The 22,170-nt window shown below is 38.2% G+C and overlaps 1 protein-coding gene across 2 annotated transcripts in view; it reads left to right on the top strand.

Moving 5' to 3' along the window:
• Positions 1 to 22,170, top strand: part of Mnat1 (MNAT1 component of CDK activating kinase) — a 158,587-nt gene that overhangs the window by 98,966 nt on the left and 37,451 nt on the right. For both annotated transcript variants that reach the window (XM_040742941.1, XM_040742940.1), the window contains exon 7: positions 5,813 to 5,934. In XM_040742941.1, the coding sequence (XP_040598875.1) occupies positions 5,813 to 5,934 (122 nt within the window). The remainder of the gene's footprint in view (positions 1 to 5,812; positions 5,935 to 22,170) is intronic.

The raw sequence follows: 22,170 nt of genomic DNA, 5'->3' as shown, positions 1-22,170 counted from the left end.
TGTGTTATTCCTCGTATATGGTGCCATGCTATGTAAGTTTTCATCTAAGTTTGGACTATAAGTTGAGCCTGCCTTTCCATGATTCTCTTCCCATCCCTTACTATCCTTCTGTCCTTTCCTTTTGATCCCCTAGATGGTTTCATTGCTACTTGCATGTCATACATATGTGATTTGATGTAAATACATATAAAATCTAGGAACCACAAATAAAGAGCAAACATGACATTTGTTGTCCTGAGACTGGCTCAATCCACTTACGTATAATTATCTTCATTTGTATCTGTTTTCCTGGAGATGGCATACTTTGATTCTTTATGGCCAACAGAAATTCCATTGTGTTTATACGCTACATTTTTTATCCATTCTTCTGTTGTTAAATATGTAGGTTAGCACTATAACTTAGCTGTTTTGAATGGTGCTGCAATAAGCATTAATGTGCAAGCAGCTCTATGGCACTTTGGCTTGGAGTACTTTAGTTAAATACTCAGGAGTAACATTGCTGGGTCTTACAGTAGATCTACTTTTTTTTTTTTTAATAATCTTCATACTGATTTTCATAGTCTCTGGACTAGTTTGTTCCCATCAGCAGTTTCCTTATACAAGGTTTCCTTTTTTCCATGTCTTTGCCGGAATTTATTTATTCTTAGAGATTTTTCTTATATATATTTAAAGTGTGTCCGTCCGTCTGTCCGTCCGTCCATGTGGGCATGTTTGCGTGAAACAGGTGTCTGAAGAGGCCAGGAAGTCATATCCCCTGGAGCAGAAGCACAGATGGTTGTGAGCTGCTGGGCATAGATACTGCAAACTCCTTTCCTCTCAAAGAGCTGTGCATACTGTAACCTCTAAGTATATTTGTATTCTTAATGATTATCGTCCTAATGGGTGGGTAGAATCTCCCTGTGGTTTTAATGTATATTTCTCTATTGGCTAGTGAGGTTGAAGAGTGTTCCATGTGTTTGTTATTCATTTTATTTCATCCTTTGAGAACTGTGTGTTCATTTTATTTGCCATTTATTGACTGGTTATTTGATTTTTTTTTCCTGAGGCTTTAAGTTCTTTATATGCTGAAGACATTAACCGTCTGTCAAGTGTATAGATAGCAAGAATTTTCTTCTATCTTATAGGCTGTTTCACTCGCCAGAAGATTTTCAGTTGCTTCAAGTTCCATTTGCCTGTTGTTGGCATTATTTCTTGAGTGATTGGAGTCCTACTCAGCAGCCCTTATCTTTGTCTATATTTTACAGGACTTTCTTGCTTTTTTCCCTTAACTGTTTCAAAGTTTAAGGTCTTACATTAAGGTCCTTGTTCTTTGACTTTTACTGAAGAATGAAAGATAGGAATCTCATCTTGTTGTACGTGGGAATATCCAATTTTCTGAGCATGATCTGTGAAGGAAGTTATGTAGCATTCATTGTTCATTTTTGGCGCCTTTGTCAAAAATTAGGTGGTTGTAGCTGTATGGGTTTGCACTGGGGTCCTTTGGGTTATTCTGTTGATCTGTGTGTGTTTTTGAGCTTTCAGCATGCTTGTTTTGTTCCCATGGCTCTACAGAGATATGATAACCTGGAGTTAGTTAGGTATTGTGATACTTTCAGCATTATTTGGTTGTCTTAGGTTTCTTTGCCTGTGGTCTTTTGTGCTACCATACAAGTTTTAAGATTTTTTTTTCTGTTTCTATGAAGAATGGCATTGAGAGAGTAGAGAGTTGGTTCAATGATAAAAGAACTTAATGCTCTTGCAGAGGACCAGAGTTCAGAGATCATGGATCGTGGGAGGTCTTTATATTCTCTACTCTCTTCTTCAGGTTCCTTCTTCAGTGTTTTATTGTAGAAGTCTTGTATTTCATTTCTTTGTTAAATCTTTCCTCCTCCTCCTCCTCCTCCTCCTCCTCCTCCTCCTCCTCCTCCTCCCCCCTCCCCCTCCCCCTCCCCCTTCTCCTCCTCCTCCTCCATCTTCATCTTTATTTTGCTTTTCAATACAGGGTGTCTCTGTGTAGCCCTGGCTATCCTGGGACTCGCTCTGTAGACCAGACTGGCCTTCCCTCTGCCTTCTGAGTGCTGGGATTAAAGATTGTGTGCCACCATTGGCCAGCTCTTTCTTTCTTTTTTGAAACTACTGTGAATGATGTTATTTTCTTGGCATGCTATTGGTATATAGAAAAGCAACTGATTTTTGTATGTTAATTTTATATCCTTCCACTTTAAAGTGTATATCAGGGTTTGAAGCATGATATTGAGTAATTGTGGAAAAAGTAGACACCTTGTTTTGTTCCTGATTTTAGTGGAAATGTCTTTAGTTTTTCCACTTTCAGTATAATGTTGGCTATAGGTTTGTCAAATGCAGACTTTATTTCTTATATCTTCAGGACTTTTATCATGAAGGAATTTCGGATTCTGTTGAAATACTTACCAATATATAGTGAGATGATACTGATTTCTGTGGTATTTGTATATGCGGAATCATCCCTGTCTCATGAGATGAAGCCAACTTGAAGTGTTTTTTAATTGGATTTTCAAGTATTTATTTATTTATTTTTATTTTTCATTTAAATTAGAAACAAGCTTGCTTCATATGTCAATCCCAGCTCCCTCTCCCTTCCTTTCTCCCCTGCCCCCAGACCCCTCAACTCCCCCCCCATCCCCACTCACTCCCCAGGGAGGGTGAGGCCCTTCATGGGGGATCTCCAAAGTTTGTCATATCATCCAGGGCAGGGCCTAGGCCCTTCCCCATGTGTCCGGGCTGAGAGAACGTCCCTCTATGTGGAATGGGCTTCCAACGTCCATTCGTCTACTAGGGATAAATACTGATCTAGTACCCGAGGCCCCAAAGATTGCCGAGGCCTCCTCACTGACACCCATGTTCAGGGGATCTGGATCAGTTCCGTGCTGGCCTCTTAGCCATTAGTCTGGGGTCCGTGAGCTCCCTCTTGTTCAGGTTAGCTGTTTCCGTGGGTTTCACCCACACAGTCTTGACCCCTTTGTTCTTCGCTCCTCCCTCTCTGCAACTGCTTTCCAGGAGTTCAGCTCAGTGCTTAGCTGTGGATCTCTGCCTCTGCTTCCATCAGCCACTGGATGAAGGCTCTAGGATGGCATATAAGGTAGTCATCAATCTCGTTATCGGAGAAGGGTTTTTAAGGTAGCCTCTCCACTATTGCTTAGATTGGCAGTTGGTGTCATCCTTGTAGATCTCTGGAAATCTCACTAGTGCCAGATCTCTCCTCAGGCATTTAATTGAGAATTTTTGCATGTATGCCTTCTCCAGGAGACAAAGGAAATTCACTGGGAGATTGATTTGTACTCCCCCCACTTTCTTATATCTTTCTTTGGTTTGTTATTAGTCATACTGGCTTTACATTTTGGGGGCACACACACACCTTTAATCCTAGCACTCAGGAGGCAGAAGCACACCGGTCTCTGTCAAAATAGTTTGTATTAGTTACTTGTCTTGTAACCTGATGAACAATTTTAGGGAAAAAAGGAGGATTTATTTTGGCTCATAGCCTTTGAGGCTGCAGTCCATTATGGTGGAGAAATCATGGCAACTGGTCACCTTGTCCAAGGAATGATATTGCCCACACTAAGAGTGGGTCTTCTCACCTCCCTGAACCTGATCTAGAATCCTTTACAGATCTGCCTAGAGGCTTTTCTCCTTGGTTATTCTAGAGTCTGCCAAGTTAACAATTGATATTTACCATCACAAAGAGTGAGGCTAGTGATTAGTGTTGCATTGATAAAACACTAAGGAAGGAAAGGTGGATGAAAAGATACAATGGTAGTGACAGGGATGAGTATGAGGGAGTTCTTGCTCGAGGTTGAGTGACAGGGAGGAAATAACTTTTAACAGTATTATCTGTTAGGAGGCTGAGACATGGTGAGTTATAATCAAAGCCAGCTTATATTCCTTGGGAAAATCAATAAAAGTATAAGGATAGAGAGGAAGGGAAGGAAAGGGAATGGAAGAGGAAGGAAAGGAAAGAGAGAGAGGAGAAAGGAGGTGGGATGATAACAGCACAGGACAGAGCTAGCCTGTTAACTTGACACTGAGCATTAAATAAAGGTATAAACATGGCGGGAAGCTTATAGAGTTAATACAGTCTCTTGCCTGTTTACTGCAGCTGCAGCTCTTTCTTATTCCTGACTCCAAGATGCGTGTGTGTGTGTGTGTGCGCGCGCGCGCGCGTGATTTTTAAAATTTGATTACATAGACCTTGAGTGTGGATTTTGTAGATGACAGTGTCAAGTTGCAGTACCAAAGGGTTGGCTGCATTGAATTATTCTAAGGTGATTGTTGACATCTCTGTCACCTTCAGAGAATAAATAGAAGACTACCATCACTTCAGTGACCCAGATGTTGTTGCCAATATTTTTAGTAATGCTTTCCCACTGTAGTTACTTAATAAAGCTAAAAATTCATGTTTTGAAGTATATATTCTATATTGTCCTTTGAAAAATGTTATAAATTAGAGAAATGATGAGAATTATCAGAATCAGAAATCATATACTTTATAGAGATTTTGGGGCCGGGCAGTGGTGATGCACATCTTTAATCCCAGCACTTCACTTGGGAGGCAGAGGCAGGTGGATCTCTGTGAGTTCAAGGCCAGCCTGGTCTACAGAGCTAGTTCCAGGACATCCAAGACTGTATCACAGAGGAACCCTGTCTTAAAAAACAAACAAAACACAAAACAAAGCAAAAAAGAAACAGAGATTTGTATGAATCAGAACCCTTTCCCAAGCACATGATAAATATGTATATCATATGTAAGCATGCTTAGATGGCTGAATGCATTTTATTTTGAATACTTGTATTCTGATATGATCCTTAGGTATCTACCTAGTAGTTCTTTCTTCCTAGGAAAGTACCTAGACATTCAATTGAATTTAGTTTTTATCATCAATTATTTTTTTGTACATTGTATGTGTGCATATATACTCATTTGGTAGGCCTGATTCTGTTGTAAATAATTAAGATATTTATGTGACAGAGCATTGCAAAAATAATTTTATTAGCCCTTTTCCCTATTTAGAACTTAAAGACAAAAAACAAAAACCACTGATTGCCAAATCTGTGAAATTATTTTATAAAAATTGGAAAATTCAAGGTCGGATTATGCTTATGTTTTGCTTAGTTCTATTGATACTGAACAAGAGTACTAATAAGGCAAAATATGCATTTAATGGTAGATTTCATTTCCCTTCATTAAGTTTCTTTTTCATTAAAATTTCATTTTCCCTCATAGATTGTGTGAATGAATATTAATTATAGAATGTTGTTTGTGATGGTAATATGTTAGTCCTGTAGAATAATAAGCCTAAAAACTATTTTTTAAGATTTTATTTTATATTTTAAATTATCTGTATATGTGGATCAGTGCATGTAAGTGCCTTGCCTTCAAAGACCAGGAGAGGACTTTGGATCCTCTGGAGGTGGGGTTACAGGTAGTTGTGAGCTGCCTATCATGGGTGCTCGGGACTGAACTTGGGTTATCCTCCACAAGAGCTGCAAGTGATCTTCACTGCTGAGCATCTCTCCAGTCGTTAATGGCTGGCTTTGTTTTGTTTTGCTTGTTTTTTTGAGGCAGGGTTTCTCTGTGTAGCTTTGGAGCCGGTTCTGGAACTCATGCTGTAGACCAGTCTGGTCTCGAACTCACAGAGATCTGCCTGACTCTGCCTCCTGAGTGCTGGGATTAAAGGCGTATACCACAAATGCCCAGCTGGATGTTCTTTTAATATAAGAAATTTACTCCATCTTTAAAATTACTACAAATACCAATATGAAAATATTAAAATATATCTCCTTCATTTCTCTATAGGGTCAACAGATTTCATTAGCACCAATCCAAAAGCTTGAAGAAGCTCTCTATGAATACCAGCCCCTGCAGATAGAGACCTGTGGACCACAAGTTCCTGAGCTAGAGATGTTGGGAAGACTTGGGTAAGCATCATAGCGAGGACCTGGTGTGTCAGGCTTTGTTGTCGCTATTTTTATTTAATTGACATTCTAACATTCTCAGGTTTTTAGTTTTTTATAGACCTTAATCCCATTTCTTTCCTAACTTCCTTCCTTCCTTCCTTCCTTCCTTCCTTCCTTCTTCCTTCCTCCCCCCCCCTTTTTTTTTCCGAGCCAGGTTTCTCTGTGTAGCTTTCTTTATAATAAGTAGTAGTAAATTAAGTTTTATTTAGTATATTGACTTTTCAGTGTATTTGCTAAACTCTTGAGGTTAAGACTGGAATGCAACAGTTCTCTTTGTGAGACTATCTTTGATAGCCATAGCTGAAGTGGCTGTTTAAGCTTACCACTTGTTTCTTTGAATTGGGAAATAATAGGCCAGCAAAAATATGAATTCAGCACCTTCCCATAAAAAATGGTAATTTAGTCGCTGTCTTGTATCTATATTGAAACTACATTTATGAGAACTGAGCCACGAAACATTTTGTCAGTAGGTATAATATAGGAATGGACAGTGACTCAAAAGTCATAGTGTGTATGTATTCTTTTGGGAAGTGAACTTGAGAGCATGGCTTTTATGAATATTGGAGATAGTCTTTCATGGGTGCAAATAAGGTATATATATGTTTGGAAAGTCCAGACACAGATGAGCTAGATGGAGGAAATAATTTTTGTTGTTTGTTTGTTTGTTTTTGGTTGTTGTTTTTTTTGAGGCAGGGTTTCTCTGTATCGTTTTGAAGGCTATCCTGGAACTCGCTCTTGTAGACCAGGCTGATCTCGAACTCACAGAGATCCGCCTGCCTCTGCCTATCGAGTGCTGGGAATAAAGGCGTGTGCCACCAGTGCCCAACTAGGAAATAAATTTTTTTAGTCTGGTTTTTCAGTGTAAGGTATTGGAAAGAAGACTAATTCAGAAATTGTGGTTCTTAGCAAGAGAAAATAATATGTAAAGATAATAATGTGTACAAGGAGGCCAAGTGATTAAAATCAATGACTCCAGCTGCAGAGACTAGAAATAGGAAACACATAATAAAACCTGCATGTGCTCTCAAGTTAAAACCAACACCTTAACGATGATGCACAGTATTCTACCTATGATTATTGAGGCTCCTTGGTAGACCTAAAGTAAAAATGGCGTGTGATTTTAATTATCCATTATTGGGTAGCTCTTAAGGACAGGTAAAATGTAGTTGTGTTCTCTTAAAGTCCTGCAATCTCCAAATGTGAGATCTACAAAAGGGGAAAACTAAAACTCCCCTTGAGGTAACACATTCATTAAATAATTTTCCTATACAATAAAAGTTAAGGCATAAGGAGATAAGATAGGAATGCATTTTAGGGGGATCCTGTCTGTGTACATATGTGGGCTGCTGCATGTGCACATGTATGTATATGTGTGTGTGTAGGCCAGCCGTCAGCCTTGGGTGGTATTCTTCAGGAGCCATCTATTTTTTATTTTTTATTTTTGTGACGAGATAGCTCATTGAGACATGGGACTCCCTGGTCAGGCTAACCTGTCATCACCTCCACAGTGGGTTACTAGCAGGTAGGACCACATCTGGATCTTGACATGGGTTCTAGTGATTGAATTTAGATCCCCATGCTAACATGGCAAACACTTTACCCACTGAGATATTATCATTCTGCCCCAAGAATATTATATTTTATGATGTAGAAAAATTACATGTAATACAGATGTTGGGTTAGCAAACCTTTGGCTGAATTACCAACAGCCAGAACTATCATTTTCATCTTTCCTTAGAATCTCTAATGTCAGTAAAGATTAAGTATTTAAAATAATGCCACCTCTGTTAAAGAGTTTTAAATTTTCTAATAAATTTGTTATAAAAGCTACCTTTATGAGATCATGGAAATGATCATGAATAATAACAGTGCATTCTTGGGTTTATTACCTAGAAAATTCAAATGTTTTGGGTTAAAAAATATTTACTTACTTGTTGAAAATGAGAGAACACCATCTAGCACGGTACCCCTGGAGAGGTTGGGGAATCAGTTCTCTCCTACTGCATGGCCATCTTAAGTGACCTCAGAGTAGCAGTAAAAGGACAGGAAGGAGAAGAAAGTTTGCTATCGTAACATCTGCTCATTGTCATTGCAGTAGTGTGTTATAAAGCCAAGAAGAGCTACTAAAACATAAAGTACAAAAGCAAAACAGGAATAATTAGCTATATAACCAGTATCAGACAAAAAATGGGCTCTTAAAAATTGCAGTTAGAGCCGGGCGGTGGTGGCGCACGCCTTTAATCCCAGCACTCGGGAGGCAGAGGCAGGCGGATCTCTGTGAGTTCGAGGCCCGGCTGGACCAACAGCCTCCAAAACAATACAGAGAAACCCTGTCTCGTAAAACCAAAAAAAAAAAAAAAAAAAAAAAAAATTGCAGTTAGAACAAGGAAGATGACTCAGCAGTTAAAAGAGCTTGTGTAAGAGCATGAAGCTTAGAGTTACGTCTCCCATATACCACATAAATGCAGGTGGATATGGTAACTCACTTGGAATTCCAGTCTCAGAAAGCAGAGATAAGGAATCCCTGAATAAGCTGATGAGACTAACCATATTGGCAAGCTCTGGAATTGATTGAGACCCTGTCTCATTGAATAAGGTAGAATAGCAATAGTGGGTAATTTTTTTCTTTTTTAAAATTAGAAACAATCTTGTTTTACATATCAATCCCAGTTGCCTCTCCCTCCTCTCCTTCCCTGTCCCCCACCAACCTCCTATCCCATCCCCTTTCTGTTCCCCAGGGAGGGTGAGGCCTTCCATGTGGGATCTTCAAAGTCTGTCATTTCATTTGGAGCAGGACTTAGGCCCTCCCCTGTGTCTAGGCTGAGAGAGTATCCCTCTATGTGGAATGGGCTCCCAAAGTTCATTCATACACTAGGAATAAATACTGATCCACTACCAAAGGCCTCATAGATTGCCCAGGCCTCCTAACCGACACCCACCTTCAGGGGGTAAGGGTCAGTCTTATGCTGGTTTCCCAGCTATCAGTCTGGGGTCCATGAGCTCACCCTTGTTCAGGTCAGCTGTTTCTTTGGGTTTCTCCAGCCTGGTCTTGACCCCTTTGCTCATCACTCATCCCTTTCTGCAGCTGGGTTCCAGGAGTTCGGCTCAGTGTTTAGCTATGGTGTCTGCTTCTACTTTTATCAGCTACTAGAAGAAGGCTCTAGGATGACATATAAGGTAGTCATCTCATTATCGGGGAAGGGCATTTAAGGTAGCCTCTCCACTATTGTTTAGATTGTTAGTTGGGGTCATTCTTGTAGATCTCTGGACATTTCCCTAGTGCCAGACTTCTCTTTAAACCTATAATGGCTCCCTCTATTATGGTATCTCTTTTCTTGATCTTCTCTATTCTTCCCCTGACTTGATCTTCCTGCTCCCTCATGTCCTCCTTTCCCCTCCTCTTCTCCCCTTTTCTTTTTCCTAACTCCATCTCCCCTCTCCCCATGCTCCAAATTTACTCAAGAGATCTTGTCTTTTTCCCCTTCTCTGGGGGACCATGTATGTCTCTCTTAAGTTCCTCATTTCCTAGTTTCTCTGGTGGTGTGGATTGTAGGCTGGTAATCCTTTGTTCTATGTCTAAAGTCCATATATGAGTGAGTACATACCATGTTTGTCTTTTTGCTACCGGGTTACCTCACTCAGAATGGTTTCTTCTAGTTTCATCCATTTGCTTGCGAATTTCAAGATTCCATTGGGTTTTTTTTTTTTTTTCCCTGCTGAGTAAGTACTCCATTGTGTAAATGTACCACATTTTCTCTATCCATTCTTCAGTTGAGGGGCATCTAGATTGTTTTCAGGTTCTGGCTACTACAAATAATGCTGCTTTGAACATAGTTGAACAGATGTCCTTGTTGTACGAATGTGCATCTTTTGGATATGTGCCTAAGAGTGGAATTGCTGGATCTTGTGGTAGACTGATTCTAGTGGGTGATTTTTAATGTCAACATTTGACCTCCACATATTTGTGAACCCACATGCAAACATTCACACATACACACACACACACACACACACACACACACACACACACACACTGTGTGTGTGCCACCTCCACATATATAAAAATGGGAAAATAAACAAATGCTTAATGAAAGAAAGGTAGGAAAAAATAATGAGAAATAGAAAAATTAGAAAATAACCTAACAAGTGGTATAATCTTAACGATGTCAGGAGTTAAATATAGAGATGGCTCAGCAATTAAGAGCACTTGTTGCTCTTACAAAGGACCCCAGTTAGGGTCCCAGCACACAAATTGGATTGTGACCCACCCACTTGTAGATTTGGTGTCTACAGGTATTGTACACAACTGGAGCATATACATACACTCAGGAACACACTCGCACATAAAATCTTCTTTTAAAAAATTAAATGTAAGTGTTGTAAACTAGATGGTAGAAATTTCTGTAATGATATAAATGCTGTAGATCTATACTGTCCACTGTGTTGACCGCTGGTTGCTTTCTACTGAGCACTTAAAATGTGCCTCTTGTAACTAAAGAACTCAATTTCATTAAATGTTAAAACTATGAGTTTGCTTGATTGTATTTTATTGTTTACATTTTGTAGTGACTTCAAATATTTCTTTTTTATTTTCTGTTTTTATCCTACACCTCTGATTTCATACCTTAAAACTTTATCTGTCTGTCTGTCTATCTATCTATCTATCTATCTATCTATCTATCTATCTATCTATCTATCCATTTATTTACTTTCTTGGTTTTTTTGAGACAGGGTTTCTCTGTGTAGCCCTGGCTGTCCTAGAACTTGCTCTGCAGACCAGGTTGGCCTTGAACTCACAGAGATCTGTCTGCCTCTGCCTCTGCCTCCCGAGTGCTGTGATTAAAGGCATGTGCCACCACCACCTGACTGTTAAAACTTTTTAATGACCATTTTAAAGGTGAGGCAACAGACATATACAGTAGCCTGCTTAACAAATTTTAGTTAGTATTATTAAGTAGTTTCATATCGTTGTGCAACTAACAATCTGTACTACCTATCTCTAGAACTTTTCATTTGCAAAACTGAAACTGTTTTAAACATGACACCCTAATCTCCCCTTTCTTCTCATTGCCTTTTTGTCTCTGACCTGACTACTCTTAAGTACCTCATAAATGGAATCATGTAGAATCTGTCTTTAGTGGATGGCTTATTTCACATGGCATCATGTCTTGTTGAAGTGTATAACAGTCCTTCTTCTCAGGTTAAATAGTGGCATGCTGTATGTCTATACCTCATTATCCATTCATCTCTCTGTGGACATTGGAGTTGTGTACATCTCTTGGTTATTATGAATAGTGTTACTGTGAACCTGGAGCTTCAGTTAGGGTGTTCAATATAGGGACCCTGATTTTAGTGCTTTTAGATATATATCCAAAGTAAGGTTGCTGAGTCATTTGATAGTTAGGTTTTAGTTTTTGTATTAGGAACTTGTATCCTGTTCTCCACCAAAGCTAAGCTGTTTTCCCTAACTAGGAATAGAGTAGCAGTGTTCCATTTTTTTTCTTATTCCTCCAAACCCTTGCTGTTTAAGCAGTAACCATATGAATGCATGCGGGTATGCATTATAGTTGTGGTGGGTGTTTCCAAAGTGAGGAGTGATGTTAATTATCTTTTCAAGTATGCAGCAACCATTTGTATATATTATTTTAAAAGTTATTTCATTTTTATCGTTGTGTGTGCATACAGACTCATGCATGTGTGCCTGTACATGGAGGTCAGAGGTCAATTTTCTGAAGTTGATTCTGTGCTTTTGCTATGGGTCTCTGGAATTAAACCCAGATTTCCAGGCTTGGAGGCAAGTGCCCTAACCAACTGAATCATCTTTCTGACCCACATACTTTATGTTTATTTTTATTGAGTACTTTTTTGTGTTAGTGTTCTTGCAGAGTCTTTAAGAAATTAATAGCAAATAGTCTTTATATTTCTAGATAGCTGTTTAAGGTAGTATTTAGGAAAGGCTGATTCTCAGTTCTTAAATTTTGTGGGTGGATTCAAGACAGGGTTTCTCTGTGTAGCTTTGTAGACCAGGCTGACCTCGAACTCACAGAGATCCTTTTGCCTCTGCCTCCCGAGTTCTGGGACTAAAGGCATGTGCTACTAACCGCCCTTAAATTAGTTTTAAATAGATTATTCAGGTTTTTGTTGATGAAATAGTTGATAGTAATATAAAATGCCTTCAGAACATTATTACTTAAAAGTAAGAATTTATTTAACAGCTTCACTAAAGTGTAATTTATATACATCTTCTTTGTTTGTACCTTCCCATGAGTTTTGACAAATGCGTATCATTCACAGCCACTACCAAAATCATGCCATTGACTGTTTGCCCAGAAGTGGTGGCACACACCTTTAATCCCAGTACTTGGGAGGCAGAGGCAGACATATCTCTATGAGTTCAAGGCCAGCCTGGTGTACAGTAGAACGAGTTCCATGACAGCTAGGGCTACACAGAGAAACCCTCTCTTCAAAAACAAAATCAATAACAACAACAAAAAGTATCTTTTTTAGCCGGGCGTTGGTGGCGCACGCCTTTAATCCCAGCACTCGGGAGGCAGAGGCAGGAGGATCACTGTGAGTTCGAGACCAGCCTGGTCTACTGAGCGAGTTCCAGGGCAGCCTCCAAATCCACAGAGAAACCCTGTCTCGAATAAACAAACAAACAAACAAAAAAGATACTTTTTTTTTTTTTTTTTTTTTTTTTTGGTTTTTCGAGACAGGGTTTCTCTGTGGCTTTGGAGGCTGTCCTGGAACTTGCTCTGTAGACCAGGCTGACCTTGAACTCACAAAGATTCCCCTGCCTCTGCCTCCCGAGTGCTGGGATTAAAGGCATGCCCTACCAACGCCTGGCTAACAAAAAGAATTTTAAGGCACTTAACTGTTGCTTATATTCTAAGTCTCCAAGGGAGAATATCACATGTTATGTACTATTTCTGGTCAACGGCTCTTTATCTGTAAGATGTGACTTGCTCAACAACAGACAAACAATGTTTAACTATACTTTTGTGCTGTTTAGTTAAGATAATATTGTAGCTTTACAAAGCCTCGGGAACATCATAAACATCAAAAATACTGGCAAATGTGAATCACAAAAATAATTGCAGTGTGTGTATGTAGTAACATAATTCATATTATACTTGACTGTGATCATTGAAGTATTTCTAAGCCAGCTTGGGCTCGCTCGCTCTCTCTCTCTCTCTCTCTCTCTCTCTCTCTCTCTCTCTCTCTCTCTCTCTCTCTCTCTCTCTCTCTCTCTCTCTCTCTCATATATCTGTTTTTGTTGGTATTTGAATTAGAAATCAAGTCACACATCACCATGAACCTTTGTGTTTTAGCTCCTAGTCTGGTATGCTTTAAGTCTCCTTTTATGCAATCATGGAAAATATGTTTCTGCTTGAAGCAGTTGTCAAACAAGCGTCTTTCATCACCAGTCAGACACAGGGCAGCTGAATGAAGCTGTTTAGTCTACAGTAAATGCTCACGAGATTGCAAGGTCACTGAGGAAATGTAATTATGCAGTCTGTTCCAGAATCATATTTTTGTAGTTAAGACTTTAACAATATTAAATCATAATGCTAATTAAAAATATGTAATGAGATATATTCTAAAATTAATCTCAGAAAAGCAGCTCCCAATATAATAAGTTGCTACAGTGAAATACAATTGGTTTTTTTTTAATTCTTTTTTTAAAATAGGAGGCCAAAGGAGCAAGTTCAGTTTACTGCTGGATTTTGGTTATTTGTTCTTCTCAAATCAGTATAAAATAAATTTGTTAGATCCTGTAGATGCTATAAGACTGTCTCCATTGGAAAATGAAACTTTTTAGTATTTTCAAGTTTTTTGAGGAACAGTGAATTTTTTAGCAGTAACTTTTGTTTTTGTTATTCATTTGCTTATTACTCAGCAGGTAATTATGATGTATTTACTGTGGGACAATTGCTTTTTTGGGTGCCAAGAAAATACCTGTGAACAAAATAGAAGAAAATGCTTACTATTCTTGCCTGAAGCAAACAATGAAAATCTGTTAGTGGGTGGTTTAGACAGAGTTCTCTACTGCCGAAGAACCAAAGAGGATACACAGTGATATTTAAGATGAGCTCTGTTTTGGGAATTGGCTCATATGATGGTGTCTGCTAGCAGGAGAACAATTTACTGAGTCTCCAGAACTGAAAACAATGCAGTTAATGTGAGTCTTGGTGTGAGGCTGAATGCCTGAGGAGCAGGTGTCGCATGGTGGAGGTGGCCACCGGGGTTTAAGTCCTGATCTCTAGACTTGAGAACCTGCAGTTCTGGTGTCTGAAGATAGAAGATGAATATCTTAGCTCCAGCATAGAATGAATTTGCCTTCTTTGGTTTTGCTTTTTGGTTATTTTTCCTCCTGGTTTGATCCTCAGTTGAGCTGGGTATTGGGTGGGGGTGAATCCTCTCTACTCAGACTGCTTATTGAAATGCTCATTTCTTCTGGAAACACTCTTAAAGAGTTTCCTTCCAGGGATTGTGTTTTTGAGAGGAACAGCATCAATAAAATGTGTTTTGTATGACCATCAGGGCTTGCTTTTAAATTTTGAAATATTTCAGGGTGGGAGGAGACTCTGTTTCTGTAGTACTTTGTAGTTGGTTGATGGTATTTTAGATAATATTTCAATGCCTGTTGCCATTATTGGTTTCTGTGGCTCTGAACATAATCTTCCTCTCCCCGACTCTGCCTCCTTCTACCTCCTCACACCCTCAGCTTGGGACAGGTTCTCAATATGTATTCCAAGCTGAGCTCAGAGGATTCTTAAATGCTTCTACTATAGGCATGCAGGAACACATCCAACTTTTACTTCTGTGTTCTGGAGCTCGAGAGCTTTGCTAGGAAACGCCATCCTTCCTCAGGAAGTCTTAGTAGTGGAAGGCTTTATCTTTCATTTGATTGAAGTTGAGATGTTAAGGCTTGGTGGGGACCTTGTCCTCTTCTTGCCTCTGAAAGTGGTTTGGTTTGTTATACATAACTAACCCAATCTTATTCTAAGCTTTAATGTATATAGTACTGAGATATTTCAAAATAATATATTGAAGATTTTTTAAGTCATTAATGCTTTCATATTGTGGATTATACCTATTTTTGTTGATTGTTTTTCAAGACAAGGTCTCATGTAATTCAAACTGACCTCCAACTCTCCATGTAGCCAAGGATGACCTTGAACTTCCAAGTGATGGAATTACTGATTTGAGTCACCACATTTTATGCTTAGGGGATCAAACTCAGAGAGCTGTTGGCAAGCACTTTGATGACTGGACCCACACCCTCAACCCATATCCATTTTTAAAAGGGAATAGAATTGAAAGTTAACTAGAAGGACATTATACTTTGTAAATATATTGTTTGTGAAACTTATTTTAGTTGAATGTGTATCTGCACATGCATACCCATTTATAGTAGATTTTCATGTAAAATAAATCACTAGTTGTGGTATGAACAATTAGAGAAGTACTGATTTAAACAAGAAACACAGAGCAAAGATTACTGCATGATTGTTTTTAGGTCTAGGGAACTTACTTCTGGAGTCTAAGGAAGACTACATAAGGACACAGGTGAACGAGCCTCAGCAAACAGAAAAGGCCTCTGATTTACCATGTTGTAAAGTAGACACTGCAATACTCCCTGGGGATACCCATTTCAACAGGAAAAGGAGTTACCCCTACTATACACCTATTATCTACCTACCAATTGCTCTTTTAAAAACATTTTCCCCCTGAGATAGTGTTTTTCTCTGTGTAGTCCTGGCCGTCCTCAAACTCAGAGATCACCTGCTTCTGCCTTTAAAAAAATATTTTTAAAGTTATTTTATGAGTAACTGAATAGCGAAATACAGTTTTATCAGATAAATCAACAGGGACTTAAAAAGCACACCCAGATTTTTATTCCTTGTTATGTGTGTTCAGTGTGTATAACCCAAACTGACAATACCTTTGACTGCAGCCAAAACTGACTGATAGTCACACATGAACACAAACATTGAATCCTGTGTAGGCTAGGTTCAGATTTCAAATGCATCCCTAACGATGGTGAAGTTTTTATTATATCTGGCTCTTTTTGCATTCCTGTGTCAAGATGTGGTATGAAGCCAGAATTCCAAATATATAAATAATAATATTTAGCTTTTACTATTATCTTTTACTCTTTTTGTGACATTAAAATTTGGTACTTCGTAAAATATAAATGGTTTTTAGTATGTCTTGAGAGATGACTGCCATCTCTTGTTCAATAATTGTAAGAGACTCATTTTTAGGCTTATGAACGTTAGTTGGAAGAATCAGTCCAACTCATTGCTTATTCTTATGTGATTTTCAATATTCCAGAAGTCTGATGTTCACATACCACATACTTACCTACAGCATCTGAAAATGGTATCAAGTTCTTTATGGTAACCAAGCATCATGAAAAGTAGAAGAATGTTGATATACTTTCTATTTTCAGGGTGAATGAGACCTATTCTTGCCATTAATTATTGTGGAATAAAACCCATCCTGTGTAATGACTACTCAAAGCGTAGATTATACAGGCTGTAGGCAGTTTGAAGGGGATGACAGTTCCTTGCTGATTGGCATGTGGGGTCTGTTCAGGGGTGAGAGACATGCTCTGAAATTGAATTGTCATGTTGTACAGTCTATAAATTTACCAAAAGTCATTGAACTGTACATTTAAAAATATATTAGCACCCAAGAGGCAGAGACAGGTGGATCTCTGTGAGTTCCAGGCTAGCCAAGGCTACATGGTGAGTCCTGTGTCAATACCTTCCCAAGGCCTGATATTAGTGTGCCAGGGAGATCGCCTAGTGAGTGGAAATATACACTGCTCAGCATGATGACCCCAGGACTCGTGTCAAAAGCTGAGCATGGCAGGGCTTTTGGGGTGGGGGTGTTTTGGTTTGGGGGGCAGTTTGTTGTATTGGGTTCCTGTTTTTTGAGAAAGAATTTGAAGTTGGGTGGGTAGGGAGACAGAGAAGATCTGGAAGAACTTGGGGGAAGGGGAAATATGATCAAAATATATTTAAAATTAAAAATTGTTTTAAATAATAAAAATATAATAAAAAGAAGGCATATTTGAGAAATACTTTAACAGTACAGTATCCAAGTCGGCAAGCCCCTTTTGTGTGTCAAATGCTGTAGTGGCTTGATATGAAGTCACTAAACATCACGATACCCTAATGTGGGGGGCACTCACTTATCTATTAGCAATGTAAACTCTAAATATTATCTGAATCTAAGCTTAAAGCTGTTGTGATTTTTATTATTACAATGACCTAAAACAGTGTATTGTGACAGTAAAATACCGAATGTTGCCTTTGGGAAAGGTGTCCACATCGATATGCTGAAATAAAGATCCCTCGGTCCTGGGGTGGGGGAATGGTAGAGAATCGTAGAGGAGGTCCTCAGTGTTGGCCTCTGTGCTCACTTGTGCATGTGCAGTTGGATGCCCAGAAACATGTGCACAGACATGCATACAGCACACACATATATTATTAGTAATTCACTACATTTTCAGCTTGAGAAGGCTCACCTGGGTATATCTGAGGTGTTTACTTACATGATTATTTTCATCCTCAAAACTGTAGTTGCACAGATTCCCTCACCTTTTTGTGTTTATAGTTTATTTAGTAATAGTGAAATGTTCTCTTTTGGCATTGTTCTGTATCGTTATGAGCTGAGAACAAAATTCTGAATTAAGTGTATTTTCTGAAAGCTTAAAGGAGACTTTGAAGATGGTGTGCTTAAATGTCTTTATTCCTTCTTAGGTGCAGTAATTTGGGTAATAATTTTTTTAGGAACTGTAGAATTGATATAATTGCTGTGATTCATTTAACTGTCCCATCATGCTTTGATCCGTACTGTTTGGCTTCTTTTTGTTTTAGCATTATGGATAATTTCTAAGATGATAAACGTGTTTCAACCTATAATAAAAAAAGATCACTAGGACCTCATAATGTTTCTTATGTAATGAAATGATCCACTGGATGTGCATGTCGGTTTAAGATGGAATGAATTGCATCCTATTTGAAACAGCTTTGAGTAGCTTTACATAGAACGAATTTTTATCTTTACACAATGATTAAAGTGTAGGCTTGATGAGCTTTTGTAAGCACAATCAGGGTAACAAATGTATCTATGAACTCAAAGTTTCCTGCTGTCACTTGTGATTTTCCTTCTAACCTCTCATTTCCCCACCAGGAAGCCCACTAATATGCTTTCTGAATTATACATTAATTTATAGCATTTAGCATTTTATATAAATGAAATGATAATAGATGCATTTGTTTTTGTCTGACTTGTTTGGGTCAGTAGAGATATTTACTCTGACTTTAATCCATTCTGTAGTGTCTATCTGTGACTCATTAGTTTCTATTGCAGAATATCGTCCCATTGTGTGTGTATGCCACAGTTTATCTCTCACTTGCTGACAAGTAGTTGACTTGTTTCCAGATTTCTCTGCAGTGCTGATCTCTTAAATAAATCTGATAGGAATATTCATATCAGAATATGCATACTTGCTTTCTTTGATGTGAATACCTAGGAGTAGAAGATCGTGTCATTTATAGGTATTTATGTAAGGTTTTAAGATACTCATCTGTCTTCCAAAGCGGTTACATCATTTTATGTCCCCCTCCTCCCCTCTGGGGTCTCTGAGGCCAAGTTACCTCATTTTTTGGCACTTGATACAATCAATCTTTTCACAATTTTAGCTGTTTTAATAGCTGGGTGGTGGTACTGTCTTTAAAATTTGTCTCCCTGATGATTGGCCTATCTGAGAATTTGCTGCTTTTTTTGTCTTTTTCTGATGAAGTGTTTGCTTAGCTCTTTTATTCATTTTGTTGATTTGTTTGGTTGTTTGTTCTTTCCTAAGAGGTGTTCAGTCTGTTGTAGCTTTTAGGTGCCTGATATGATTGGCAAACGGATCTTCTAAGTCTGTGGCTCATCTTCTCAGTTCCTAAGTGTTCTTTGGAAGAGTGCAAATTTTAATTTCCATTGAGTCTGTTTTAGCTAACTTTATTTTTCCTTTAACGGTTTACACTTTAGGTGTTACATCTATGAAATTTTTCCGTGAGTCAAAGTCAAAATAATTTCTCACATATTTTCTACTAGACACTTTATTGTTGTCTTGGGTTTGACATCATTTCGGTCTGCGATCCTTTGCAGTTCATTTTTTATGTGGTGAGTTGTGCTCTGGTTTCTTTCAGTGACTGAAGGGTGTCGAATAGTTTTTGTGTTTCATTGGACACAGCCCTTTCTCCACTACCTCACATCTGTGCCTTACGGAAAGACCAGGTGACCAGAGTGTGTTTCACTCGGTGGTGTGTTTGGCGTGTTAGCTGGTGATAGCAGAATCACATTGTCCTGATTGCTTTGCTTCTGTAATAACTCTGAATATTGACACCAGTCCTCTAGTTTTTGGTTTATTTTTGGGAGGGGGGGAGTTGGTTGGGTTTTGTTTGCTTTTATATTTTGCTATTTTAGCTTCTTCATAAACTCATACAAATTTTAGGATCATTATCTACATTATTACAAAAGGGTCTGCTAGACTTAAAAACAAAACAACAAATAAACAAACCCAGGCCTTTTACAGGTGTAGTGACTCATGCCTGTCACCCCAGGAGGCAGAGACAAAAGGAATCCATGCATTAGTTGGGGGCTAGCTCTGGCCAGAAAATGAGACCCATCTCTGCCCACTTCCTCAAAGTGATTATATTAGAGCTCACATTGTTTCCCTACTAACAACTAACACTGGTATGGTATATTTGTTAGACTCAATCAGTATTGATTTATTTTTATTAACTAAAATTCTTACTTCCTTTAGATTTCCTTAGTTTTTCCTAATATTTTTTTTTTTCTGATCCTGGTTCCTACCAGAGTTCCTGCAATATATTTTGGACTTTCTCTTGGGCCCTTCTTGGCTTTGACAGTATTTTAGAGTATGTCATTCCTGTATTTTATACAATATCCATTTATAGGCATTTATTGGCTTCTTTACCTCTTATAGAGATCAGAGTCATACTCTATTTGAATTCTATGTCTGTTACTAGGTTAAATTGACACTAATTCATTAATTCTTCACTTCTTAGTTGAAAGATAAGAATCACAAACTGGGATTTAGTTGCCCATTTTTGCTGTGTCTTGAAATATTCATACTTCTTAAACACTTTCAAGGAGAGACAATCTTTTTAAAATTAGGTATGTAGAAACTAGAAAAGAAACCTGGAGATTGAGTTGCTGGGAAGTGATTAGCTGTGTGTTATTGTTGATGCCTTTAACCTTTCACATATAAAACACAAAGGCTTGACTAAAGTGCTCCATTAATTTATGTGCATCATGGTCTGTTTCTTTCTTTCCCCTTATTAAGATATAATTCATTTTTTATAAGTCCTTCTACCATGAGTTTTTTAATTAAATGAAACACAAAACATTAATAAAAACGGAAACAGAAACACTAGAAATCCTGAATTTTATATGAGCTATGGGAAATTGTTGCTCACATGTTTGGAAAAAGATATGAAAGTATAAATTTGAAAGAAGCAGTGAGCATAATGTGTCAGTGCAAGTAAGTTTTTTGTAGTTATCTTAAAACCTGAAGATGTTAAAATAAACAAGTTCATGGGGCTTTTTCCTTCCTATTGAAGGAAATATAAAGTCATTATCGGAAAACTTTGAGATATAAGTAAGTAGGAGGAAAAATAACCCATGATTTTAGTATTGACCCCTCCCCCCCATGTGAACTCATAAGCAATGAGTGCTTTTTGTCCTGGGTAACAGTTGCACACAAATAAGCACTCTCTGCTTTCCTCCTGGTTTGGGGGTCAGGGCTGCCTTAGGTTGGGAAATCAGTGGAGCCACTTCCCAAACAAGCAGCCCCTAAGTGCAAACTAGGCGTTTCTGCTAAGTCCCAGTCCCCAAAGCAGTCACTATACTGACGCTAATGCGACCCCCCTTTGGTTTTCTACATAAGTAGTTTTAAATGTAAAAACATAAATCCTAAAGAGTGGGAGTGGCAAACAGGGATGGTTTTCATTTGGGACAATTTCCTGTGAAATGTGGCTCTAAACAAGACCCGTATTTACACAAGTGAATATAGTTTTCTTTAGAGTGGTATAGTCAGCAGAGTTTAAAGTGATTTAATTTCACATTTTAGTTATTGGTATTTAATGTTTTCATGGCACATATGTCTAATAACAGTAGTTAAAGTTGGAAACAGTTTTGAATAATTTTACATTAGAAACACTAGCTAAATCAACTCTGTAGTAACAAATGTCGGGAAAAAATTAATTATTTTTGCTGCCACTGCAAAATCAATTGTGCAACTGTTCTTTTAAACTGACTTACATTACTGCATTCTAAACAGGGCACTCCTGTAACTTGTCAGGAGCAGGTTTTGGTTAATAGATATTTTCAGTGATGTAATGGGAACTTCTGGCAGTGAGTCAGAATATAATGGACTGTGATTAATGTTTTAATAAGTACTTTTCTATTGCTCATGATGTAGAGGAGAAATGGTTTCCTGCTTAAATTGATAGAAGAATAGCAGGTGTGCATACAATATTTTTTAAAATGGAATGTTTTTCTTAGGTTAACATTAATATTTTAATGTGGTTCAATTCATTGTCAATGTGTGTGTGTGTGCATGCATGTATGCTTGCATGTGTGTGTATACGCACACATACATATATATTCACACAGAAACCTAAAATTGTGGAAAAATAAAGTTTGACAATTATAGATGTTCTAATTAACATTTTAATTTATGGACTCTTTTGCTTGGATGCTATGATTTTAGGTTAGTATGTTTTGCTCTTAGTATAAAATCTTAGGGAGTAGAGGTTTTGCCTAAAGTACATGCTTTAGGATATGAGTCATATGGCACACTGAGAAAAACAGTGAGTTAAACAAACTCTCTGAGAGGTTCACTCTTGAGGTCAGGAAGATTGATAGCCAAATGGAATAATGATCATGACTCTCTATTGGAAAGGCCATCAGTCCAGCCTATAAATGCAGTAAGTTGAGAGATTTGGAAAGTTAAGCCATGTAGGTCTTGTCAGTCTTGGAGCCTGAGTAAGTGGAGACAGACTGGGAGACTCCGGTGTGCCATGCTTGAGGGCTTGCTTCACAGCTTGCTCTCAAGTCTAGTCTGTGATTTTATTTTTGCATGCTCTCAAGTCTAGTCTGTGA

The sequence above is a fragment of the Mesocricetus auratus genome, unplaced genomic scaffold (assembly GCF_017639785.1).
Source record: "Mesocricetus auratus isolate SY011 unplaced genomic scaffold, BCM_Maur_2.0 Super-Scaffold_15014, whole genome shotgun sequence".
Classification (NCBI taxonomy): Eukaryota; Metazoa; Chordata; class Mammalia; order Rodentia; family Cricetidae; genus Mesocricetus; species Mesocricetus auratus.
The sequence above is the reverse complement of the archived record's forward strand: the minus strand, read 5'-3'. Positions and strand labels throughout refer to the sequence as shown.